Source organism: Lutjanus erythropterus, chromosome 21 (genome assembly GCF_056507025.1).
Source record: "Lutjanus erythropterus isolate fLutEry1 chromosome 21, fLutEry1.hap2, whole genome shotgun sequence".
Lineage (NCBI taxonomy): Eukaryota > Metazoa > Chordata > Actinopteri > Lutjaniformes > Lutjanidae > Lutjanus > Lutjanus erythropterus.
This window is the reverse complement of record NC_139337.1, coordinates 29,820,494-29,847,854: the sequence shown is the minus strand read 5'-3', so window position 1 is coordinate 29,847,854 and position 27,361 is coordinate 29,820,494. Positions and strand designations below refer to the sequence as shown.

At 40.4% G+C, this 27,361-nt stretch overlaps 1 protein-coding gene across 1 annotated transcript; it reads left to right on the top strand.

Annotated features, from left to right (window-relative positions):
• Positions 1–1,186: 1,186 nt before the first annotated feature.
• Positions 1,187–27,131, top strand: avl9 (AVL9 homolog (S. cerevisiase)). Its single transcript, XM_084747682.1, has 16 exons — positions 1,187–1,478; positions 6,538–6,658; positions 10,787–10,872; positions 11,694–11,765; positions 13,631–13,720; positions 13,812–13,878; positions 14,304–14,344; positions 14,440–14,478; positions 14,567–14,636; positions 14,868–15,355; positions 15,919–16,053; positions 16,148–16,367; positions 16,745–16,862; positions 16,990–17,043; positions 24,845–24,933; positions 26,065–27,131. The coding sequence occupies exons 1-16, from the start codon at positions 1,395–1,397 to the stop codon at positions 26,181–26,183; spliced, it is 1,893 nt and encodes a 630-aa protein (XP_084603808.1). The 5' UTR covers positions 1,187–1,394; the 3' UTR covers positions 26,184–27,131.
• The last annotated feature ends 230 nt before the right edge of the window (positions 27,132–27,361 follow it).

The window sequence follows — 27,361 nt, the reverse complement described above, 5'->3', positions numbered from 1 at the left end:
AAAACACACAAATGAATGGATAGAACAAGACCTGAAGATTCAATGTTGTTATTCAGACTATTTCCACAAGATGGCGCTGGTTGTGCTGGTCAATACATGACGTCATTCGTTTTACTGTAACAAAGATGATAGTGTCAAGGTCAAGATGATTATGACCACAGTTTCTGTAGTCTGCCAGGTCCTCTGGTCGACTGTAGTTCTCTACTTAAATATCTCCATTTCATGCTATTTTGTACTGGTACGTCATTATATTTCAGAAGGGAATATTGCACTTTTTAAAACAACATTTCTCAAAAAATATAACACCTTAAATTAAACTACCAACAGTGTTAATAGCTCAACCTCAATTCAAGACAGCATTAAAATACTATAATATTACACTAGTTGGGGCTCTGTTGCTGCCTAATGATTTCTTTTGATACATAAATTAAATTTCATAATCTATTAAATAGTCTGCATAAGCTTTTGTTAAGTAATAGATAGAATGAAACAGAATAATAGAATACATCTTTATTGCCCACTGAGGTGAAAATTAGTCTTTGGCTTATCAAACATAAATTCTTTTCCACTTGCTGGGGATAATTATACTGCAACTTTCTAAGATTAGACTTTTCAACTTCTGCAAATGTCAGCACTGCAAGAAAACAATCAATTAATTTACTTTATTTCCTCGAGAGAGTTAACAGAACAGAAATCAATTTAAATATGTCAAACATATTTGAATATTTGCACAAAGGTTTAAGCAAATTTTAGGACAGTGAGGTTTGGCTTCAGTATTGTTGATATGAGGTTTCCAAAAACCTTAAGCAGCACTTAATATTCTACTGTTACTGACAAATTATTCTCATTTTAGAAGCTGGAATCAGATAACTTTTTTCCCCTTAAAATATAACTAAAAATGATTTATCGATGATCAAAATAGGATTAAAAAAACGATTATTTGATTAATCATTACTGCTCTACATTAAGCAGCTTTTTTATGCCTTACAATAGATAGATAGCACAAGAAAGAAAACAATACACATAAAAGAAAATAAATTAAATTAAAATAAAATAAAATAAAAATACATTTTATCACTAGAGAGGACAAATAAATGAAAAGCAAAAGTATAAGTAAAAAAATCTATAGAATTTTTAAAAACTTTTTATAAAACTTGATGACGAACACGGAAGTGCGCAACGGTACTGCTCTCGCTCGGCTCGTCCTCTGTCGCAGTGGGACGAAGCGGAAGAGAATCATCTCTGGTTGTGTTGTGCTCGTGCCTCCTGCCTGTCTGTGCGCTGCGGACGGACCGCATCGATTCAGGGGTAAAAGGAATCGGCCATTGCCCGGTGTGTTTACCTCCGACCCCCGAGTCAGAAAACAACCCGGGACTGCCTGAACACCAGGCGGGATGGAGTCTCACGGCAGAGACGAGCAGAAGGGCCCGGTGCTGCACATCGTGGTGGTTGGATTTCACCATAAAAAGGGCTGTCAGGTAGGTGAACCCCTGCTCCATGCTAGCAGGGCTAACTGCTAGCTAGCCCTTCCTCATGAACTGATAAAAAAAGGAACATTCCCACTATATTTGTGTGTGGTTTGACCACAGGAGAGCTGTCCACCCTCTGACTAACACACAGAATAACCCTGCAGTGCTGATGATAATAATAACTATAAGAATGATAATAATAATAATAATTCTACACAGGCTGACATGCAGTGCAGTGCAGTGCAGAGAGGTTGTATTTAACATCAGCTGTTGGCTCTGGGCTCTCAGGGTTATGTAACATGTGCTCTGCTGCCAACTTGGACATCTTTTCACTTCAATGTATTCAACAGCAGCAGTTCAGTGTTATCATTACACTGCAGCTTCCTCCCAGTGCTCCTTCTGGACACAGTGTATTTATTTACCTCTCTGTTATTAATCTGCCAGTCAAACACAGCTGCTGATTTAGTGCCTGGATGTCAACAATGTGAGGATATTGTGGGAGATACTGTTACTGCTTTGACACAGTGTTTAATCAGAGTTTTGGCTTTCTGGGATATTTTCTAATATGGACACTACAAGGCTGCATCTATCATTTTGCGATCTGATTTGTAAAAACTGGTACAAATTCAGAAAACTAAAGTTTAATGATTGTTTTTACTCATGGATTATATTTGCAAACTGTCTCTCAGTAGTAGGAAGAGAACTGAAAATCTAGTGCTGTGCAACTAATGATCATTTTCATCATTGATTATTTTCTCCATTAATTCATCCTGTCACAACCTTGTCAGTTGAAAATTGGGTTCAAACATGTGGCGCACGCATTCATTCATTCATTTTCATTATTGATTAATCTGTTGATCATTTTCTTGACTGATCCATTAGTTGTGGATGTTGATTGATGATGGCTAATAACTGTGACTTAGTGTTCAGAACCGACCATAATTTTTCTTAAATATCATTGAATTAATATGTGCCACTTTTTTTTTTTTTTTAATTATTGTATCATTAACGCTTTGGCATTAAAACATTCATGTCACTAAAGTGTAGTGAATTGAATTATGTTATATTTTATTAATTATTAATAAGTCATTGATTGTTGATTGTTAACTTAAGAGTTAATCAGCTAATTATTGCATCTGTAGTTAAAACGAAGAGTTTAATTATTAAGCTGCAGCACAGATTGAAGCCTGAGACACTTGTTCCTCTGAGCTGTTTAAAACCTTCACTCAGTGATATTTCTGATGATATTTGTGTTTATGATCGTGTTGTGTGATCTGTTTCTACAGCAGAAGAGATATGAAACTATCTGCACAGAAAAAGTGTAACAAACTCAGTTTCATGAAAATAATTCCTGTCGGCTGCTGTCAGTGCAGGAAAAGACAGTATTTACACCACATATGATGTTAAAAGAACCGCTGGATTGTTTGAAGTTTTGTGACAAACTTTCCCAAGATGCAGCTTCTCAGATGTGATGATTTTTAGTTTGTCTGTTTCAAAACTGTTGGTCAGACAAAACAAGACATTTAAATCCATCAGCTCGGACAGTTTATGCTGTTTTCTTACATATTGTGGACTCAACGATTAATTTACTAATCAGTTAATTGACAAAATAATCTACGGATGAATAAATTATGAAATAGACATGAAATGCAACCCTGCTGTGACGATCTGACTTGTCTCGTTGTGTTGATGTGTACTCTGTGTGCACAGTAATTTTTTCTTTTGCAACAGAGATCTCCATCTCACGAGGTTTCCTGAACACATAAAGCTTAACGAACAAATTAACTAACTCAGTATTTCCTAACTTTTTTGATGTGACGCCCTGTTAAAAAAAAGCATCGCTGCTTATCAAAGGTTGTGACTGTCTACAAGCTCAAAAAGGAAGTGATTCAAGCGGTGGACGATGTGGCAGAAATGTCATAGTATGATTTTATTCAGGCAGGATCATGATCCAGGTTCTTATATTTCTTTTTCATGTTAGTTTATGAGACAAATTACTGAACAGTACAACCATTTTAATCACTCTATTTAATAAAATGACGGCCTACAAATGAATAAAACTTAAAAGAAAAAAGAATAACTGACCGTTTATACCAGGAGTCTGCAACCTGTGGCTCCTCATGGCAAAGAATTAGATTTTTAATCTAGATTTTAATTTTTGCACGTCATTATTGGGTCCGTGTAAAAGTTGAGAAAAACTCAAAATTTCAAGGCAGCGTGCTGCAATAGATTTTTGAGTTTTGAGCCCAACTCAAACTTTTTGGTTTTGAAGAAGTTTCACCGACTACTGATCTTGAATCTTCAGGCACCAAAATAATGACAATGACAAATCACAGCTCACAGTTTTTGGGGTTTCCAAAACTCAAAGATTGAAGTGTATCTACAGAACAGTAAATTATCTCAACAAAAGATTATAGGTCGACAAAACTTTTTAAAGTTTATTTCAAAACATAAGAGTTTGAGTCGAGCTCTGTTACTGTACGTTGCCTTGAAATTTTAACCGTCTCAACCAAAATGATTCTTACATTTGCCAACTGTTAAAAAAAAATATGTAGCCTATACGCCCAGTTAAAAAAAAAAGTTTTAACTTTTCGTCAACTAAAATATGCTTCATAGTCCACATCTGTGGCTCGTTTTCTTCAGTCTTTATACGCTTCCTATGGATGTCAAATAAAAAAATGTCTTCAAATTTTGACTTGGTTTAGACTTTTATTAAAGTACAATCATTGACTTTGCATAACTAAAATAAACGTCACTTCATCAGTCACCTGTTTTCAGATTGAACATGTCCTTCCTTTCTTAAACGTCTTCGTTAGTGTTTGTTTGTTTGTTTTGACCTCTGGCTGTTTGTTTGTAGCTGATGTTCTCATGTGGGATCTTCTCACTGTTTGTTTGTCTGCAGACGCCTCCAGGTGCTTCTGCAGCACAATATTTAATTTAAAATGGTAGTTTGACACATATTTTGCATTTAACACATATTGCACCTCCTGCAATTTGAAAATATTGATATTGATATAGTGTCAGAATCATCAGTTATCCAAATTCCAACACCAGGATCAGATCAGAACTGACGGATTAGTACATTACTAATAATATCTTTGGACGTTTGAGGACTTCATCTTGATCTTTGGGAAACTTTGAGTCAACATTTTTCACCCTTTTCTCACATTTTATGGACCAAAACTAATCAATTAAGTGAGAAAATGATTAATCGATAATGAAGTAATGACTAATGTGAATACTCATTTATACTGTTTTTCTGCACAAAGCCTTGGTTTTTGTTTTTTGTTTTTTTTAAACCTAAATTAAACAGAAACTCACCCACTTGTTGTTTTTGGTGTTAAACCTTTTCTGCAAAGCTTAACATTTATCTCAGACATCAGTTTGACATGTCGGCCTTTAGCCCCCTGCATGACAAAAAGCAGCGTTTAACACCTGCTAATTAGTGAAAGTGTATGTGAAGCATTCACCATAAGTGCCTCTGATGCATCTAATTACCGCCTCCTCTTCTTCTTCTTCTACAAAATTCATTACATTTACAGGCCGAGCTGGCTGTTGAAATAAAACCAAATACTGAGCCTTGTTGTTGTCGCTGCTCACCATCTGTCTCTGCTGCTAAAAGATGGACAGACTGTCTCTGTGTGGCCTGTTAAGCTCGACTCAGTGGCCTTGAAAGCAGCTGCTCTTCGAGGGAAAAGATAAAAAAAGACATTTTTTACTGTAAAAACGAGGCTGACGGAGCAGACAGTGCAGGCTCTTTGTTTGGGGCCCGTTGCCTCTGGTGGTGGAGGTTATCTGATAGGGGTCAGTGATCTCTTGCTGAGTATCAGATTGAGTTCTTGGCTCTTTAATCCATCTTCTCTTACAGTCTGAATGTCTCTGTGGACCCCCCACCCCTCCTCCTTTTATTCACCTGCCGTCCATCTGTTTCTGCAGCAGGAGGCTCATTGAGGAGACGCGGGCGAGTTTTTATTAAGAGCATCGCATCTCCAGAGGCAGTGGTAGCACCTCGCCCTGAGGGAGTGCACTCTACATGAGTTTATCCTGAAAGAGTGAATCATTGTTGCCACACTGTGTGTGTGTTGCATTCAGGATCAGCAGGTTTCAGGTTAATCTGGTTGGAGGCTCTTAATGTCACCGCTGGCAGGAGGCGGGGCTGTATGGGAGAAATACTGGGTTTTCTTCAGACAGCTTCCTCTTGAGTTCAGTGGAAACATAATAAAATATGAATATGATATTATGAAGAGAGAGAAAAATATGCAATTATTGGTAAAATAATTAGGGTACTTTTGGGAGAAGTAACCAGTAACTGTAACTAATTACTAAATTTTAGTAACTTGACAACATTGGTCTCCTGGCTGAGGCTCACGGCACAAGGAGAGACAGAGAAACGCTGTGCTGCTGCCAGAGGAGCGCTGACTAAGATTACAGCATTAGTAGGAATAAATGACATCATCGTAGATTTGTGTGTATTTTTCACTTTTCCCCTGATCGCCCGAATAAGCAAGCGAAAGCAGTTTAAAAAAAAAAAAAACACAGATTCAGTCAGGCCGGATGTATGACGTCATAAATCTAAGGAACCAATCCCGTTAAACAAAGAGGTGGCAGGGTATATTTGCATATTCATGAATCCTTGAATACTAAATGAAGGCAAGTTGTGGAGCTATATGTAAGTAATTTTAACGAGGTATTTGAACTTATTTTACTTTAAATATTTTGGCAGTAGACCCATGAGACCCACACGTTGTTTTGCATCTGTAATTAGAACAGGTGGTTTGTCACAAAATCGAATCTCACTAACTAACATTGACTGGAAGGGTCATGTCCCTATCGTCCCTATCGTCCCTTTTTAATTCTACGCCCCTGAATCAGCCTCCCCTGTATGTCTGTACTGAGTTAATTACCAAATGTTAGCTTGCCAACGCACCAAAACATACCATCAGCATGTTAGCATGTAGCTGCAGACTCTTGTTCCTGCAGATGTTGACCATAAAGTATGGTATCCTCTGTACGGCAAGTAAGTATAAGTTAAGTTACAAGTTTCTGACTTTGTTTCCTCGACCATCAGGTTGAATTCTCGTACCCGCCGTTGATGCCAGATGAGGCTCATGACAGCAACCTGCTGCCGGAGGAGTGGAAGTACCTCCCTTTCCTGGCTCTTCCTGACGGAGCGCACAACTACCAGGAAGGTACGTCACAACTACAGTGTGTATACAGTTTGTTTTAAAGGCTGAGAGAAAGTCCACATTTTGGCTGAATAAATGAATGAATAAATCTAAATCCTGCATTTCTTTACATTTAAATCTACCTAATAACTAAACAGGATTAAACTGGGTTATCATGCAATCTGTCTATTAGTAATACATTAATTACACTTAAATGTTTAGATTTATCAATAAAGACCTGATACTTTAGGAACAATTATGTATCCTGCACGTGATTATTCAAGGAAATAAGTAGACTGATCGACTCAAATCACTGTTCTCCACTGCCTTATCTCTGACTGATGTTCAAATCAAATGTTTTTTAAGAGGATATAAAATCTGAATGTTTTCTTGAAAAGCATGTAGAGGATGTGATGTATGAAAAAATACAACCATACACCTTCTGATTTCAAGTTTCTCTGTTTTACTGCTTTTTGATTAACTCATCAAAAAACACACTTAATTCATCTTGATTCATGTTTCCACTGTTCCACTAATAAACAAATCTGAAGTAAACCTTTAATTCGCAGAGTTAGATGTGAAAATATTCTGGCAGTTTTCCTCTCTTGCATGCTTTGGTCTGTTTTTGCTTTGGGGCTGTTTGATTTAGTAAAAGCAGGTGTCACTTCTGTAAAGCAGAAACAGTATCCAGGCTGTAAAGAGAGAGCAGGACAGTGACAGTGAGCTGACTCTCGTCTGTCCCGTGTGTTCTGGCTGCCGTCATGTGACAGTCAGCTGTGGTTCACCGCCGTCGTCCTGCCCCGTCCCGCGAGGGCAAACAGAAGGAACTGAGTCATTTCAGCTATGACTGCACCCATCGGCACTACAGTTACAGTACGGGAGAGTTTCTGCAGGCCAGCTCAGAGTCTGTCTGACTGAAGGAGTGAAAATGACGGTTTTTGTGTTACAAGAATGAGCAGATTTTTCCTGAAGCAGAGGAAGTATCCATCATCCTGAATGAAAGAGAGAAAATTTTGGCTTTTATCCAAACTTAAGCACTTCTTGCAGGCAGCTTTTATGCCCATTTTCACATTTCCAAATGTAGAAAAGTCTTCAAAGGCTTGAATCGATCCCTGCTGCGTGCTTCGTAATCTTGTGTGTCTTTTGTTACTGGCGCTCCGCTGTGTGTTCCAGACTGTTAGCTGATTAAATAAAACAACAGTGATGTGACCGACTCCCTCTGCACTGCAGAGGCTCATAAAAACAGCAGCCACACTGATATGACTGGGTGTTGGTTACAGAGGAGCGATCGAATTCTTCTGTGAACACTGCAGGAACACCGCTAAAGATTAACAGACACCTTGTGTGGAATAAGACGGTTCCTTTAGACAGTTACTGTCCCTCTTGTTTGTTGTCGCTGTTCTTTAATGCCTCATTTTATTAATGTGCATATCTGCTGTTGACTTTACTTTAATGCAGTTTAGGAGCCATTTTGGTCTCACATCATCTTCTGTCATTTTAGCCGCTGTTGTGGACGTGAAGCTGGACGAAAGTTCCAAACTCTGTATGAATTTTAAGCAGGTTTTAAATCCTGTATGTAGTGTCCACCGTGGACATGTGTGACCAAAGTAATGATCATTGAGCACGATGTACCACAATGCAATGCTCAGAGGAAGTGCAGGAGCTGCTGACAGCTGCAAAATACGATGAAATCAGATAAGAAAAGTCTTTATTGATCTGCAGAGGAGAATTCAGGCGCTGCAGCAGCAGAAAGAAAGAAATGGATACGAGAAAAAGCAAAAAGTATTTCGAATAGAAATCAAAATAGAAACTATATATAATAATATGATACCATTTACTATAACAGAGTAAACCAGAATAATATACAAAGTAGTACATTTGTAATAAAACAGTGTAGCATCTAAATATAATATATTACAGAACTATGATATTACGGGACATGTGAGATGAAATGCAGTAATAGAACAACAGTATATCAATATAGAATATGAAATATGTGATTAATTTGGAGGAATAATAGCAAAGAATAATAATAATTCCTTCAGTTTCAGAAGGGCCCTCGCACCAAAGTCAGTGTTCGAGCAAAATAAAAAATATAAATGCAAAAAACTTGTGAATAATAAAACAAAAAGTTGGCTGGGTTCATTGAGTCGAACATGTGTGATGTCAAATTTGTGGAAAATTTGCAGAGTTTGGACAAAGTTGCAAAGCTGCGCAGGATTCACAGGGGTGGTTGAATTTGCATGAACATTGCAACTTCCTGTAGGCACTGAGCAGGATGTTTTATCTGTGTCTCGGTTCAGATCTTTGGCAAATCTTGGTTCAGGTAGTAGCTGCACGCAGAGACATACTGTGGCAATCAGGACCTTCAGTCACAAATGCCCCTGCATCACACACCCACCCCTCAACTCAGGGACCCAAACCAAAAAGGCTGCATCTACTCACTAAGTGAAAGAAGCCCAGTCCGTCCTGAGAGTGCTCATCGACTTTCCAAAGCCCCCGGCAACAAGCCAAGAAGCCTGTATTCACACTTCACCTGTTCTCACATTATTCTCCAACTCCATCCTCTACTCCAAGGACCCACCATTAAAACCCCCCAGCTCCCATTGGCCGGACTACAGGAGGTAACGCTGGAGTTGCTGGAGGGTCACCAAGCTTTGTTAATGGGCCTAGAATTGACCGCTGGGGAAACACCGCATGAGACGTTTCTTTTAGAGCTAAAATTCCCAAGACAAACACTAAAATTAGGTACGATAGAAACCAGTTCAGTGCCAGTCCAAGAAAAAGAAGAGAAAATCTCAACCAAAGAACATTCAGTAATAATATTTCAGTTGATTTAATCAGTTCATCAACGGCCTTCTGCTGTATGTCTTTTATTTTTATGTGAGATGTTTTATAACATGTTCTAGGGCTGCAACTGATTGTTTCCATTAATTGATTAGTTTGGTCTGAAAAAATTCCCAGAGGCCAAAATGACGTCCTCAAACGTCTTGTTTTGTCCACAACCCAATGATTTTCAGTTTGCTGTCAGAGAGGAGTAAACAAACCAGAGAATATTCTGATTAATGACCTGAAATAAGAGGATTTTGACCTTTTCTTGTCCCCTAAAGAATGACTCAAACCTCTCTTTTGACTAGTGTTTAGTTTGTGGTTCTGACTAAGAGTGATTTGTCCATCCGTTTAGAAAAGATTAATTTTGAAGGTCTTAAAAAAAAATCACAGACACATATATTTTTCTGCTTTCTCATCCTTTTGATGAACTTTAGAAGCACTGAACTAAATATAAAAGTGTCTGCTGGCGTCTGATGTTTATGTTTCAGTCTCATTTCCCTTCAGCGGACTTTCCTTCAAAGCTGCATCTTTCAGAATCAGCTTCTCCTCTTGAAACATGAACGCTCGCTCTGAAGCACAGAGTGGAAGTTGCTGTATTTTAGCGTTGTGCAGCTGTGGCCTGTGTCCAGACGCCCTGCCGCCGCCTGTCCTCCTCATCTCTCTGGTTAATCTCTGACGTCCGCAGCCTGACCCCCGTGACTGCGCCGCTGTCGTCTCATCCAGAGGAAGGGATCTTAACCGCATTACAAAACGCTGTTCATCAGTCGGATGAAGGCTGATAGTTGTGACATTTCAATCACTGGTAACTTGTTTCTCCTGTTGAAGGAGCTTCAGGCAATCAGTGATTTCTGTCTGCTCTGATTAGTAATAATGATCAGAGGGAACTGACTATATCCTGTGTTATTCTGTACATGGATTCATTATTGTTTCTTTAGGTATTCTTCTGTATTTATTTTTTTTGACAACCTTTTACTTTGACTCCCACTCCTGTCGGTGCTTTTTGCTCCTTACATTTTGCTGTAAAATAATCACCGAAACGTCTCGTCAGCTGTCTGATGTTAATTCTCTCCTTTTGTACCCTCTTTCTTATATAACCCTCCTCTCTCTGAACCTGCCACGTCTTACTGTCAGGTGTTTGCAGTGAGCTGAAGCTTTTTCTGCAGTTAAAATCCTCCACAAACTGCACTTACACATGATCTCATCTTACTGGCTCTTTGATAGTTTAAATATTACTGTATCCTCCTGCTCATTTATCTTTTTCGTCATGAAGATCAGGAGTATTTTGTTTATTTTAACACGACCGATCTTGTTGTTTTGCAGACACTGTGTATTTTCACCTGCCGCCGCTCAGTGGAGACATGAAGTGTGTCTACGGAGTTTCGTGTTATCGCCAAATAGAAGCAAAGGTCAGTCATATGCATTTTGTTTCAACTCATACAAAATCTTAATTTTGTTATCCAGCTCAGTATATAACTGTTCAACTATGTATGTGCTTTATGGCCAAAAGTCTGTAGACAGCAGTGGCAGAACAGTTAATTGTTCCCCGTGAGTTTTTATTAGAGGTGTAGTAATTGTTTAAACCAGGGTTTCACCACGTGTGTAATGTGTTTTTTTTATTTAAAACACAACACTATAAAAAGATTTAGAAAAATGCCAAAGGTAAAAAAAGGAAAAAGGCAAATTTAGTGCTGTACAATTAATAGCAAGTGTAATATCCAAATCCACCAGGACTAAATCGCAATTTTTTGAAAAAGGAAAAAAAAGGAAAAGGAAAAAAGGAAGTTAAATTCATTATAGAACAACTTGAAATAATTTTAGACACTATAAAGTAATTAAACACAAATAAATTGGCAGGTAATGCTCATTTTATTCATCCAAAACTGTTCAGTGCAGAAGAGAATTAACTTTTCGTAGATGTGGTATTATATAATAAATGTCTGGTTAGATTGTTGCTGAGCTGTTGCAGCGGTGGTGTCCACATACTTTTGGCCACATAGCGTATTCACCACATGCACACGAAGCATCACCGCTCTCTTCTTCTTTGTGTGTTCTCGAGAGGAAATGAAATGACGGCATGAATCCTGTTCTATTTCTGTCTGTCATGACATCAGTGGGAGGTTTTCATGAGGTCTCTGCACAGCGATGACTCACACTGTTTGTGGTCTTTTATTAACACACACACATATACTGTATATATGTTTTAATGTTTTTAATCGCTCCTCTTCAGGCCCTAAAGGTCCGACAGGCTGACGTCACCCGGGAGACGGTTCAGAAGAGCGTCTGCGTCCTCAGTCGAGTGGTGAGTCAGCTCTTATCTTAAAACATCACACAATCAGATTTTAGTCTCAGTGACTCTACACGCTGGAAGTAATGAATTCAGTCACTGAGCTGTGAAGTATTACCGTGACCTTGACATGATCATGTGATCGTAGAAGGAGGAAAACATGATTTACTGCAGCAGAAAAGGCTGTAACTTAATTGACGTCTGTAAAAGCTTTTTATCTCCCAACATCTTCTCCTCTGATGCCGGAGATTTAATCCAGCGAGGCTCCGAAGTCTCCGTCTCCTCTCATATGAAGTGATAAAAGACTCAATATGATGGTTCCCACAAGTAAAATTCACTGAGGCGTTCGGTGCATTTTATCTGCCCATGCATGTACTCATATGTCACAGTTATGTTCAGGAAAAAAGAAGTGTGGTTCACCAAAATCAACATTGCACAGCGTTCGGGTGGTTATTTCTTTCAAATGAATGGTTGAGGCGTTTTCTGCTGTTCTGTCATCGTAAAACCAAGACAGTTCAATCACATGATATCTCACATTATCCACTGTAATCTCCATCCAAAGTTCAGCTCAGGCTGTCTCAGATAAGCTCAAGTGCACAAAAAAAAGTTAAGCTACATGCAGATTTGGTGATTAACCAATTAGTTGACTTACAGCAAATTCATGTTCAATTATTTCTGATAAAAGTTTGAGAATCACTGTTTTACATCATTGCAAATTGAATATCTGTGGGATTTGGACTGTTGGTTGAACAAAACATTTTTATTATGCTGTAACATAACACTTAAATATAGTCCTGTTAACACATAATTATGTTAATAAGCATCTTATGAAGGACTTATTACCTATTAACTAACGCTTATTACAGGCACCTTGATATAAAGTGTTAAAAAAATCTCCTTCTGTCTGATGCACTGCTCCCTGCAGCTCTTATGTAGGTCATTTAGAGGCATCAGTATTAAACTGAGACAGTTTCATAATCACTTAAAAACTCCTTATAATAGGTTTAAGTAAAAATAGCAACACCACAATTTAAAAATACTCTATTACAAGTAAATGTTCTGTGTTCAAAATCTTAAAAAGTAAGTAAAAAGTATTCACCATTAAGTCAGAATGGTCTTTGTTGTTGTTATATTATTATATATTATATTAGATGAGTATAATTGATGCAGTAATGTGAGATGCATTTTGATATTGCAGCCAGCTGCAGCAGAGCTCGTTTTATTAATATTTTATACTGCTGCAGGTTTTAATTTACTACATAACAGTATATTAAACTTTATAAACTCATCACAGGTTTAAAGTCTTCATCTGAAAAGTAACTGAGATGTAGTGGAGTAGAAGTATAATAAAACACTCAGCTACTTAAGTAAATGTACTTAGTTACTTTCCAGCACTGCAGACTGTCTGCAGCTTTTGACGACGGTCCAGCTGGTCTGGTCTGGTCTGATCCTCTTAGAAAAGTCCTCATCTGCTGCCACATCACTGCTATTTCTGGACAGCACTGTTTCGGGTGGAGGAGCTGCGTGCATCAGGGTGGTGGGGAGGACGTGTCTATAGTGTAAACAAACACATTTCACACACGTAGAAAATGTCTTTACTACTTCAGGCCGGTCGCTCCACAGCTTCCCTGAGAGAAGTTAAATGAGCTCAGCGCCGAAAACGACAGATGTCATCACGTGGGATCATTTCCTGGTGAAAAGATGATAAAGAAGCTCGTGTTGTTTTGGGAGAAAACAGGAGTCATGATTCAGCTGCTCGTCCCTGTGAGGAGAAATTAACTTGCAAAGGTTTTTCAGAGTCATGCCGTAAATGACTCAGACGTAAACACACACATATTGTCTGCTGCTGACAGCGTCCGCTCTGACTTTTTTCTTTCCAGCCTCTCTACGGCCTGCTGCAAGCTAAACTGCAGCTCATCACGCACGCCTACTTCGAGGAGAAAGACTTCTCACAGATCTCTATTTTAAAGGTGAGAATGTGAAACGGTCTGTTAATGTTTTACCTCATTTTTTTGTTATCGCCTCTGCGTTTACGTCATGTTTCCTCCTCCGATCCTGCAGGAGCTCTACGAACACATGAACGGATCTCTGAGGGGTTCGTCTCTGGAGGGATCACAGGTTTATCTCGGTAGGTAAAACCCTCATTTTGGGCGCCATGTTGGTCGATCACACGCAAGAAGTTTGTCTTCTTTAGACAAAACTTAAATCTGAGTTTCTAAAACTCAAAGATTCAAGTTTATCTAAAGAAGAAAAGTAAATTATCTCAACTAAAGATTAAGACGAAAGGTTGCAGGGTCATTTTGTAGAATAAAATGTTATTACACATGTTGGCTTTGAGAGTAAAACTTAACTTATATCACATAAATACTCACTTCCCAGTGTTTTAGAACATATCTGAGTTGTCTGTGAAGGAGTAAGGATGATTTTTGACTTGTTTTGTTCTTGTTCTTCTTTCTATTCTCTAAACAGATAAACAGAACATATTTGGGGATGTTGTGTTCCTGCATTTGTATCTGAGAGCAATTTCCTCATTTGTTTGTTTTCTTTCTTCAGGTTTATCACCAAGAGATTTAATTCTGCACTTTAGACACAAGGTAGGAAATTGCAGCAACAATAATGTTTATTCCAGCAGTCTAATAATTGTGTTTTGATTGAAATGTCAGTATGTCTTTTCATTTTATCTTCGCAGGTTCTCATCCTCTTCAAGCTCATTCTGCTGGAGAAGAAGGTACGACGAGAAACAGATCTTTTATCCTTTTCCAACAATTTGGAGCCTTTGAAAAACGACTCTGGATGTTGTTTTCTTACGTTTGCAGGTCCTGTTCTACGTGTCTCCTGTCAACAGACTAGTAGGAGCTCTGATGACGGTTTTATCACTGTTTCCAGGTCAGTAAATCCAAAACAAAGAAGAAATAAAATCTCCTCTTGCTCTGAAAATTAGAACTGTTTTTATGAACTTGTACAGCTGAGAAAAAAATGGCAAAATAAAAAAAAAGAGGAAGTAAGACAACAATCAAGTCAGCAGCTAAAGGTTAAATTGATCAGTATTGATAAAGTGGACTAGAATTAAATTAAATAAAATGGCTCTGACATTTCCGTGTGATCTGATTTGTGCAGGTATGATCGAGCACGGCCTGGTGGACTCGTCCCACTACAGGCCGAAGGGCAGCGTGTCGGAGGACCTGAGCCTGGTGGAGAGCGTCTCGGGAGCCGAGGAGTTCGTCTCCGTGTCCGTCACCGACATCGACAACACCACGCTGGAGCTGGAGGGGGAAGGGGCCGCCCAGCCCGCCGGAGAGTCTCTGTCCTCCGGGAACAGCACGGAGGGGGACAACCACCTCCTCAAACCGCCGTCACGCACCTCCCCGGAGTCCTCCGAGAGCGACTGGGAGACCCTGGACCCCAGCGTGTTAGAAGAGAGCGGTCCCAAAGAGGCAGACGAGGGGAAGGAGGCGGGGTCAGAGCTGCCGGACGCCTTCGACTCCAAGCCGGGGACGCCCATCACGGTGCAGCCGCAGCCCGCCAGCGGTCAGGGAGTCACCCAGGGTCTGGTGTCTGGTCTGGAGGAGGACCAGTACGGCCTGCCGCTCCCCGTCTTCACTAAGGTAACACTAATTTAAACCCGTGCAGCATCTGAGAGTTTGTTTACGTACGTGTAAATGAAAAGGGAAAAAACATCTGTCTGGAGCTGCAACTATTAAATTCTTTATTTTCCTCTGAAACTTTAATTTTTTCGAATTTAGCCTCCGTAGCCAACCTACAGAGGCTCAAGACTAGCTGACAAAATTTAGAAGAAAAGGTGCGTTTTCGTTTGAAAATGTGATAATCATTTTAGGCCTGCAACAGGAAATGAAAATTTGATTCCTCAAAACAGATTCAGGAACAAAGTGACACTCCAGTGACTAAAAATAAATCTTATTTTGGTGACATTTGTTTAAAAATTCATGTTTAACTCATTTTGGACATGAACTCTTAATGTGAAGGTGAACTGTGAATGTTTACTCCGACTTTTAGGGACACCAGTTCATAAAAAATCAATATTAGTTTATAAATAACCAGTAATATCTCAACTGCCAGTAAGTTAATATTAGTTCAGGTTTAACACTCGGTCAGCCTCTCCTTTGTCCTCAGTGTGTGTGTGAGTGTGACCTTTGCCTCTTGTTGCCAGGGTTACCTGTGTCTGCCCTACATGGCGCTGCAGCAGCATCACCTCCTGTCAGACGTGACGGTGCGAGGCTTCGTTGCCGGTGCGACCAACATCCTCTTCCGCCAGCAGAGGCACCTCAGTGATGCTATTATCGATGTAAGTCCTGCACGTATAAAACATTTGGACTTAAATGTAACCTTAAAGTCAAACTTGTAAAACATTGTATGTGTGTGTTTTGTTTTGTTTTTAGGTAGAGGAAGCCGGTATCCAGATCCAGGACCCCGAGCTCCGGAAGATCCTCAGCCTGACGACGGCAGACCTGCGTTTCGCCGACTATGTGGTCAAACACGTGACGGAGAACCGCGATGACGTTTTCCTGGACGGGACGGGCTGGGAGGGCGGAGACGAGTGGATCAGAGCTCAGTTCACCCTCTACCTCCACTCCTTACTGTCCTCTGCACTACAGCAAGGTGGGAGGACTCAGACTTTATGCTTTTTGTCTTTAGCTCCCTCACAGACTCATTCCCTCCCTCTCACTTCTTCATTAAGAGGTTATTTAATTACATTCTCATTAATTTAAGTTTAAGTTTAATCCAGAGTATCTGCAGGCTATAGAAACGCCTGCATTAAGTATTTAAATACATTTGATCTAAATTGAAGTGTCTCATTGTTTTAAGCACATTCTCATTTGTTTTACCTTTTAATGATGTTCGCTCTAATAAATCCAAAATGGCTCGGCTCAGTTTCAATTAAAGGAACACACTTACACCTTTATCCAGTTCTGCGGCTGATCATGTTCACTGACTCCAGGATTCTCTTTTTCTTTCTTGTTGTCGTCTCCGTTCAGATAACGAGAGGCTGCTGGCCGACTACGGCGCTCCGTTCATCGCGGCCTGGAAGATCACCCACAACTACCGAGTGTGGTACAGCAACAAGCACCCCGCCATGGCCGCCATCACCCCGGGGTAGGTGCTTTAGTGTGTACATGCTGTGTGCAGGAAAGAAAACAAAGTTTATGTCATTAAAAGTGTATGCATCTGGAAAGTAACAGTTTTTATTTCCCAGTTCTTATTTATGACTGATCTGTTGCAGACACCCGTTCCAGGGTCAGTACAGTGTTGCTGATGTGAAACTACGACTCTCACAGTGAGTTTTCTTTTATTTCTCTGCAGTATTTGAACTTATTATTTCATGCAACTTTACTTCTCATTTTGGTGTAAATTCACTAAACTATAAGACATAAAACATGAAAAACAACATCCTGTGAAGTGTGAATAACAGGCGAGACGAGGGGGACTCGGGCACAGAGCAGAATCAGCAGCAGACCTGTGACCCTTTTTTTTTTTTCCAAAGTTCATCATATCAGATGATTTCCTGTCTCGTGGTCACCAAAACGTGTGTGTTGCTGCCCTCTTGTGGTGACAAGATGCCAGTAAACATGTCACAGAGAAGACAGGTTCAGTAGTCAAACAAAATGTGGATTTTACTTTATTTCAGTGTCACACTCCTTTAAAAAACAATGTAAAAAGTTACTATACAACCTGTTAACTTAATTCAGTCATTCATAAACATTTTACCTCATTCCCTCACTCATGCTCTGTGTTTTGCGGGATAAGTCCTCTCTTGATCCATCACCTTAAAAATTAGCAGCATTACTGTAAATAATCAAGATCAAAATATACCATCAAAGTTAATATGAACAGCTGGTAAAATAAACAAAATTGACAGCATGCATTGATTGCTGCAGGTGTAAAGAAATTTACAATTGCAAATTTTATAGTATCAATTTAGATGTGATGATAAAGGCTTAAAGAGTCTGGAAATTTTTGGTTCAGGTACCTTGAAAGTGCTTGAATTTTACTCCCAAAAAGCTTTATGAACCTTGTGTTCAGAACACTCTGATATCTTCTGCAGCCCTTAAGCATCTATTAAAATGTTCACAATATTGTTCAACAGTACAGGATGTTGTTTTGTCTGTACAAAGTTCTAATTTGAAAACAAGAATTAACCGGCTGAAAACCAGAAATTATTTTTTTCCCTCCTCTTATGAAGGAACGAAGGAAGGATCACTTCAAAATAAAAGACTGGAGAAAAATCTAAAGTAGGAAAAACCTGAAGAATATGTACAATAACAATTTTAGACACCTAAAAAATTAAAATTAGTGTAAGTGTACACTATATTTAGAATGTTTTCACTGCTTTTCTTTGCTGTCAGGCAGCTTTCTTCTGGTGGGAAATCACCGCTATTTAAATCAAATGTCCCTCTCTCCAGACCAACCAAACTCCATTAACAAAATCAGTAATTTTACCTCACAGAACATCGGAGACACTGACGTAAATCTGCCTTTATCAGTTACTTTATTTGTGTTATTGTGTGACTTAACTTAATCTAGATTAACCTATTTAAACACCAGTCACACAATAACACAAATAAACTAACAGATTTAGGCAGCTGTAGACCAGCAGCTCCTGTGTTCTGTGCGGTAAAATGACTGATTTTGCCAATGGAGTTTGGTTTAGTGAGAAAGAGTGTTACTTGGCTTATGAAACGGTGGTTTCCTGTCATAAAAGTCTGTCCAACATGAAGGTAAAGCAGTGGAAATATTCTAAATGTAGTGTAGATTTAAACTGATATTAATTTTATTTTACATCCACTTGTGAATACTTCATTATTACTGTTAGGTCCAGAGAGCAGTGTGTCACTACATGTTGTGTTTGTGGGTAGATGTAATGGCTCACTGGACTCCGGCTGAAGGTGGGGGGTCAGTCGGGTGGGGTTTGTGGTGGCAGCAGCAGCAGCAGCGAGGGTCTCATATCAGCTGAAGTCATTAATTATGAGCGAGTTTCATTCTCAAAAACAGAGCTGGAGACTTCTTCAGCTCCAGCTCCGGTTTCATTCCAGGAGAGCGTGGATGAAAGGCGACTCCGTGCACAGCTGGAGCGCCACTTCTCGTGTTACACGTCCGATAAATGACACACACACACACACACACACACACACACACACACACACACACACACACACACACACACACACAAACAGTGAGGAGAAGAGTGTGTGTCCCCCGTCCCTAACTTAGCTTTACGGTGAGGACACGCGGGCAAATCTGCTTGGCTGTGATACCCGGAGCTCTCACTTTACCTCCGGGTGTTTGGTGACACGACCGCTGTGAACTCCGTCGTAAATCCTCGGTAAACAAACACAGAAAAAAAACAAACTGTGGAGGAAACTTAAACTGTTCAATATTTAAATCCTACTTAGTAAAAAAGACTTAATTCTGTGACAGAATATCCAAAAAACTGAGCCAGATAAGATGAAAAAGAAGAAAAAGACACAAATAAATGTAAAATAATAATAATAAGAAGAACATTGAAGAACATTTTGTCCGAGTCATGCTCAGTGTTTTGCTGCCTGTGCTTTTACTTTGAAGGTGCTCGCTGTGAACAAACAGCCTCAGTGTGTCTGGATCTGAGACGATTGATTTCAATTCATTTCCGTTTTGACTTTGGACGTGTGTATACACTTTTTAAAAAAACTTTAAAACTCTTGATTTTCTTTTGCAAACTTTAAACCCGTGGAAGACTTTAAACTGTCACAAATAAATGAATCAGCTCAATTAATAAATGTATATACCATTAAATGTTCCAGAATAGTATTAAATATAATTCATTAATTTATAAAATGTTACATAAATTGATATTTCTGCTTTAATTTGCTTCTGTATTTATTTACCTTTGTCTTAATTCCCCTGTTTATTTACTTTCTTATATAATTTTGCTTTTAATAAATTGATTGTGTCACAAATTAATTAATTAATTTAGACTTAAGGAGGCACACACCTGTATTAACAGGGCAGCAGTCTAACAGCACCTTAAATTATATTTATGTTGACAATAGTGACTCGTGTTCATTTTAGAAAGTTGATTTATTTTGAAAAGACTTAACTCACTGAATCCAGTGAATCACTTTATCCAAGGTGAGGATTTTGCAAAAGCTTCAATTAAAAACCTCAATAGACGAGTCAAAGGCGTTGCATTGCTACCATCTGTTGGACTTTTCCAGGAAAAAGGTGCAAGAAGGAAATGTACCTGAATGAAGCTGCACGTGAAAATCACAGGCAGTTTAACCCCAGTAATTTACCTGGAACGACATGTGAGAGAGACTCAAGAACGTAAAGTGTGTGAAAGAAGTGTGTGTGTTTGGGTTTTGGACAGTTAATCCAACAAAAAAAACAGAATTTGAAGATGCTACTTTGGGTTCTGGGAAACGTTTTCATGTACGTATATAGACTAAATGATTAATCAGGAAATTCAGTAATGAAAATATGTGTTAATTGTGTTTTAGCGGTGCATGTTTGCACACAGTTTGTTTGTTCCTGCGCTTGTCAGATCTCAGATGATGCAGAGATTGTGATTTGAAAAGTGTTGACCAGCTCAGAGTGTGTTGTGTTGGTGTGTTTATGGACCAGGGGGAGGGGCGGGGGGTTTGAAGGGGCTCGGCTCCCCTCGCCGCTCTATAAAACTCTGGATTTAGCCGGCGTGGTGGTATTGAGGGGGGGGGGGGGGGGTTGATGTGGGGGGTGCAGGCAGGAAGTTTGGCACTCTGCCATCGAAGCTTCTCAGGAATAAACGCGTCTCATTTCCTGCCTCAGCTTTGTGTCACAGGAGGGGATTCAGCCGCTGTGGAAAAGTGTGTGTGTGTGTGTGTGTGTGTGTGTGTGTGTGTGTGTGTGTGTGTGTGTGTTTTCCTACACGTGTTCCCTAAGCGGAGACGTGAGGGCACGGCGGCAGATAAACAGCTCCGTCTCTGCTGCGACCTTGAACATCAGAGACGAGTGTTTATTGGCTGTCAGGAGCTTCGAGCCTCGCACGCTTCCATCTCTGAAGGATGTTGAAATTCTCCTCACCGGAACAAAAAAAAAACTGAAGGCAATTAAAGCCAACAACACTGAGTCTGAGCCGACGTTCTGCACAGAACAGGTTCTGCGTTCAGACGCCAATTAAAGAAGAACAGGAGTCTGTTCTAACATGACAAACCTGAACAGATATCGTTCTGATAACCTGCTCCGCTTCTACAAGCTGCGATTGGCTGATTTAATCACATGCTGATGCTGACATTTATCATGATTGTTATTCTGTATAATGGTTGATTAGAGGTTAAGTCTATTCAGTGAACCATCATAACTTGGTTGACTGCTTCACGTCCTCTTTAAGGGAGACCAAAGCGCTAAGGAGGGTCTGGGAAACGGGGCTCTGAGCTTTAATTAGTATCACTGTGTTCACATTACTGTTTCATATCAATATGGGGGCGGAGACAAAAGGACTGTTGACCTTAAACATATTTTTATCCTTTCTAAAGGTGCATTACAGTGTCCACATAAGGCAGTTTACTTTCTGCGCATCATATCACCTGGTTCCTCACTGAGCTCTGCCTCTCTATAATGCATGTTTACAGTTTTTCTTGTCCAGTCTGTCAGCTTTGGGACATTTTTCTGAGCTCACAGCGCTGCCTTGTTGTCTCTCATCCCGTCAAAAAAACGGCAGAAAACTCCACATTCCAGTAAACACGGAGCTGTTTTCCTGCAACTTGAGGCTGGACGACAGCGAGGGGAAACAGGGGTTAGTGGGACAGACGGCGACCGGCCTGATGTGTCCCACTTGTCAGGGTGCCGGTTGAGAAAGTAAAAGAGGAAAGCTGAGTCCAGCTCATCAGTCTTTGTCCCACTGCTGCTGCTGCTGCCGCTCTGCCACCTCTCCTCTATTTATACTCCCCTGGAAAAAAAAAACAAAAAACTAGGCCCTACGCATGACTTCCTTGTGAATGTGCTGTGTTGCATGTGTATTATGGAAGCACCGGGGGGCGAACACAGCCGACCCTTTTCATGTGTCCCCGGCATCAGAGCCGGACAAAGAGCGGCCGGTGGCAGAGATGTTCTCAGAAAACAGAGTCATGTGACGAGCTGCGCGGCTGCAGGCGGACACTCTTTCTTTATTGTCAGCGGACCGCAGGGACGCTGCATAAGGAGCTGTTTATTTGGGTCAGCCGGCGAGATGGAGAGTGTCCGCCGGCGTGCACAGAGGCTCTCTGCTCTCTGCTACCATCAGACTGTTGGTTGGTATCTGCAAAAAAAAAAAAAAAAGTTTAAATATGATCATTTTACCACAGTGTTTCCATTATTCCAGCCACGTTTCCCCTCGACAGCTTCATCTCATTAAGATTTGTTCCATGCTGGAGTCACACTTACAGTATGTTGAGAAATCTATGATTCTAGACGTCTTTTGCATCATTTTATAAAGATTTTCCCTGTAATTTAAGCATATTTTGAAGCTTTGACATGTTGAGTAGAATCTGAAAGCCTGCTCTGGAATCTTTAAACCACATATTTTCATTGAGATCAATAAATCAATAAAAACATGATGAATAAATTATTTAAAGTATTTAAAAGTTTTAAAAAAACAGCAAACTTACATGGGATCAGGTTTAATTTTGACAGCAAATTTTGATTTAGTTTTAGGGCTGCAACTAAAAAAATTGATCAGTAAATCAGAGCCCTTTCTTCTTAAAATATCTGTGATGATGTGAAATAACTCACATTAAACACTTAAACTGCACAAACAAAATGAATGAAGAAAAGAAAAAATCTACACCTAGTGGGTTTAAACAGACACTCAACACTACAGGGGATGCTTTTACTTTGAAAATACAGACAAAAGTTGGCACAGCGAGGACAGATTCCTGCTGGACATGCAGCCTTGGAGCTGCTGGATTATTGATCCTAGCAACAAGCGCCTGGCAACCGCAGCTTGTTTGGTGGATCCGCTCGGTGTCCCCGTGAGTGACGGCGCCGCAGGACGTCCGTCTGACTCCCGAGACGCCACAGAGGCAGCGAGCGGCGGTGCCAGTTCACGCTCCGCCAGGCTCGTTTGTGCACAGAGCGGTGTCATGTTGATGCTGTAGTCAGATAAACACTGTACTGTATCTGTCTGCGGTGTGTAGGAACGACACACACACACACACACACACACACACACACGTCTCACTCTCTCTCTTTGGTTTTAGGTTTCATTCACAGACTTCACATGCTGAAGGTCTCCTTTAGATCGGCTCTGAATCTGGACTCTGACAGCTGTTTCTGTTCACGTCTGTCACTGAATAATCAGGGAGGAAATCTCTACAACCTTTACACTCAAAAGACCAAAAAATCTGCATATTAAATTCTCTCTTTTCCGTGAAGACTGTTTTTTTTTAAAATTGTGCATCTATAGCTGCCGTCAAAAGAAAAAGGCACCGAGCCGTACTCAACTCAACAAAACTCGAACTTATGTTTTGAGTTTTAGAAACTTTAGAAACTCTAAATTTGGTCACAGTGAGCTGTGAACCTGATTTTTCATTATTTTGGTGCCTGAAAATTAAATGGTTTTAACTGAAAATATTAAAATGTTAACCATCATTCTCTACAACTCAAAGATTAAAGTTTATCTAAAGAAGAAAAATAAATAATCTTAACAAAAGTTGGGAAAACTTTTTCAAGACTTAAGAGTTTGAGTTTTCTCAACTTTTTCACAGACTAAAAGTTAATTTCCATAATTTCACTGAAGAGGAGCTGAAGAGCTGCATGCTGACCAACATTTACCGTCGTCTTTGAGTGATTTCTGTCTTATTTTCCTCGGTGTCTTAACAGATACTGTAAATCAGTGTTTCCTAAACTTTTTACTTTTTAAAAATGACAAACCATCATGACTCTGTTAACAATAAGCTTTAAAATATTTGCCTGAAAACAAACATTAGTTGCAGCTCTAGTTGTGAAGTTTATTGACGTCTGAAATGAACAGTCGTGTTTTCTTTCATCTGGAAAACGAGATTTTTAGGTCAGGTCATCTCTGCAGCTCTACAGTACCTCATTATAAAGCTGTTTTCTCACATTTTTCCTTTTTCAAATCACTGCGATTTGGATTTTGCACTTGGATGTTGTTGTTGATTGTGCAGCTCTTCCACAGAGAGTGACAGAGGATTTTCCAGATTTTTGTCATTTTGTCCTCTCACCAAAACCAAGAAAAAAAAAGTCACAAATGTCATATTTTAATGGTGGAGTTGACTGTTTACTGTTCAGAGTGTGTGTGATCGCTCTGTGTTGTGATGATCAAAGGCGCTCAGCTCCTGCAGGCGGCTTCACTGTAGTAAAAATCAGTGACAGGTTTATTTTCAGAGGAAATAATTGGCTCATCAGAGGGTGTGAAGGCAGCTGCTGACACGTCTCCACGCCGTCTTTTCAACAACGGTCAGGTCAGCGGGGATCCGTGTGAAAGGTTGCGTGTTGGACTCAGATAAAGCCAGGCGGGGCCACATTTAGCCGTGCGTTTGCTGTGAAACGTAGCCGCGCGGTTTCCGCTCCCAGGTCGCCTCCGATCATCAGATACTCCACCTGTGGCTGCTGCTCAGCCTCGGCCGTTACATAATCCCCTCTAACAGGTCGGCTCAACATTTAGCGACGGCACCTTTGTGTAGTTTGTTTCCTGGAAAGGAGGAAGAATTCCTACAATGTCACACCGGAGAGAGGAGAGGAGAGGAGAGGAGAGGAGAGGTGAGGAGAGGAGAGGAGAGGAGAGGAGAGGAGAGGAGAGGAGAGGAGAGGAGAGGAGGAGAGAGAGAGGAGAGGAGAAGTGAGGAGAGGAGAGGAGAGGAGAGGAGAGGGGAGGGGAGGGGAGGAGAGGAGAGGTGAGGAGAGGAGAGGAGAGGAGAGGAGGGGAGGGGAGGAGAGGAGAGCAGAGGAGAGCAGAGCAGAAGAGAGGAGAGGGGAGGGGAGGAGAGGAGAGGAGAGGAGAGGAGAGGGGAGGGGAGGAGAGGAGAGGAGAGGAGAGGAGAGGAGAGGAGAGGAGAGGAGGGGAGGGTGCATTCGTGGGTCATGAACCTTTTGTTTTTTGTTTGTTTTTTTCTCTCTCCCTGCAGCTCGGTGCAGAACAGCGAGAGAGGGAAGAAGATCGGAAACGCCATGATGACCACCAGCCGCAGCGTGGTCCAGACGGGGAAGGTCGTCGGTAAGAAAGCTCAGAAAACAGTCACTAAGTTTTCTCCAGTAGAAGTAGCTCCTCCAGGATTTCACAGGCTGTTTTTCTGATTGTTGCAGCCTGAAATGTCTTTTCTTAAAAAATTGCAATGCATGTTGCAAAGTTTATATGCATTTTTTTTGCAAGTAAACTGCAGGAGCAAGTGAAAATTGCAAAAGAAAGTTGCAATTTTTTTCTTGAACTCATTAAAAGTTCTAAGTAACTTCACCGGAAAGGCTCGCGATTACAAAAACTCAAAGAAAATTTGCTTTATTCGGGGTGTATTCCACAAAAAGGCAAAATATTTTTGGAGCTCAAACTTAAAGTTAAAACAACAAACACACAGTTATAAAATAAAAGTGAACACTGTTTTGATGAATGTCAATAACAATGACAAACCTTGTGCTCCTGTCATAGTGAATAATAAAACAGAACATTGAGGCGTCGTGTATGATGTTTGCACAACGGACAGTTAGGACTGGTAGAACTCACAGGGAGCGAAGATGATTGGTTCAATTTGCGGAAAAGTTGTGGCGTTCAGGGGGATCGGGTGAATTTTCGTCAGTTGTTGCGATCACAGCAGCGCAGCTTCCTGGAGCGACTGTATGATGGAACTGAATGACGCTCGGCTTGTGGCGCTCAACCTGTCAAAAAATACAAATGAAAAAATCAACAGCAGCGTCTCTTTCCAGAAATCATGACCTGGTTGCTCAAAATAATCCACAGACATGGTTGTAGTTTCAGGCCGAAAGGAAGTAGTTCCTACACGAAACTGCTCACAGCAAGATCTGTGGATTATTTTGAGTAATCGGGTCAGAAAAGGGTCAAAGGTCACGTCCTCACATGTCTTGTTTTTTCCACAACCCAGTTTACTGTTACAGAGGACAAAAGAAACCAGCAAATATTTACATCTAAGAATCTGAAATCAGAGAGTTTGGACATTTTTTAATTAAAGTCGATTATCAGAATAGTTGGCGATTAATTTAATAGTTGATTAACCGCAGATCTGTAATTTTTTTGATAATTCGATAATTTAGACAGAAATCATAAAACAAACGTATCTGTGAACATCTCGAAGTTTCTGTTCTGTTTAGTGACGTCTCACTGTCCTCCACCTCTCAGGTCAGTCGGTGGGCGGAGCCTTGACCAGCGCCAAGTCGGCCATGTCCTCCTGGTTCTCCACGCTGTCCCAGCCCGCAGCCGTGACCCCACCAGAGCCCGCCACAGAGGTCAAGCCCTGAAAACACGACCCCCTCCCCCCACACACACATACACACACACATCTGTCCTCTGTCTCTGACTGTGTCCTCGTCCTCCGGTCTTCAGCGGAGCGAGAGCTGCTTTTATGACGGACGTGAGCAGAAAAAAACCTTCACAATCAATCGAGGAGTTTTAGGTGTGAACTAAAACGCGGGACGTCGCTGTGGACGGGAAGACGGCGCCGGCGTTTAAACTGTACAGTCCATATCCACTGTGAGGCAGAGACTGCCGGCGGTATTGATCAAAACCCAGACACGTCAGCAGGCTGCGTCCCGTCCCTGTCCCCGCTGCAGTTTGTGATGCTGGACGCTTTCCTGTGAGACACTACAGATGCTGTCGTTGGGTTTGCGGTGTTCATTCTTTGCTGCATATTTCTAGAGTTTCTCTATATAGTCGACTATTTTGCTGAGAAATTATGTTTAAAAAAAAAACAAAACAATAATAATCCAGATGTGTCACAGGATTTGACAGACCAGCATGAGCTGTGGCACCTTGAAGATTTTAACAGTTTAGATTTTAAATTCATGTTTGGTGACGCCTCTGAGGTAACATTGTGGTTGTCATGGTAACAACGTGAATTCCTCTGTTGCGTAAAAACACACGTTCAGGTTGTTTAGGGCTGCAACTAAGTTATTTCACTTGCCAATTATTTTTCACGATAAATCTTTAGTCTATTAAAAAAAAAAAAAAAATCCCAGAGCCCAAAGTGACTTACTTTGTCCAACAAAAGTCCAAAATCCAAAGACTCTTCATTGAAGAAGAAACCAGCAATGTTTGATGTTTTTGCCTGAAAAATTAAAGTAATGATTAAAGGATTATCAAAATAGTTGGCAACTAATTTTCTCTCAATCAGCTAATCAATTAATCAGCTAATCATTGCAGCTCTAGTTATTTTCAGATTATTTGTTTAGTCAAGAGATGTCAGAAAATAGTGAAAAATGTCACAATTTCCCATCAACGGAGCCCCGAAACTGACAAAATGTTGTAAAACATAATAGACAAGTCAAAAATACATCAGGATAGACTAATAAAAATATTATAAAGGAGCCACACGGTATGGCTAGCTAGCTAACTGGTTAGCTTAACCTCACAATGTAAAGAGGAAAATGAAAAATGTTGTGCAGGAAAGAATAGATAATTTATTAAACGTGCCAAGACT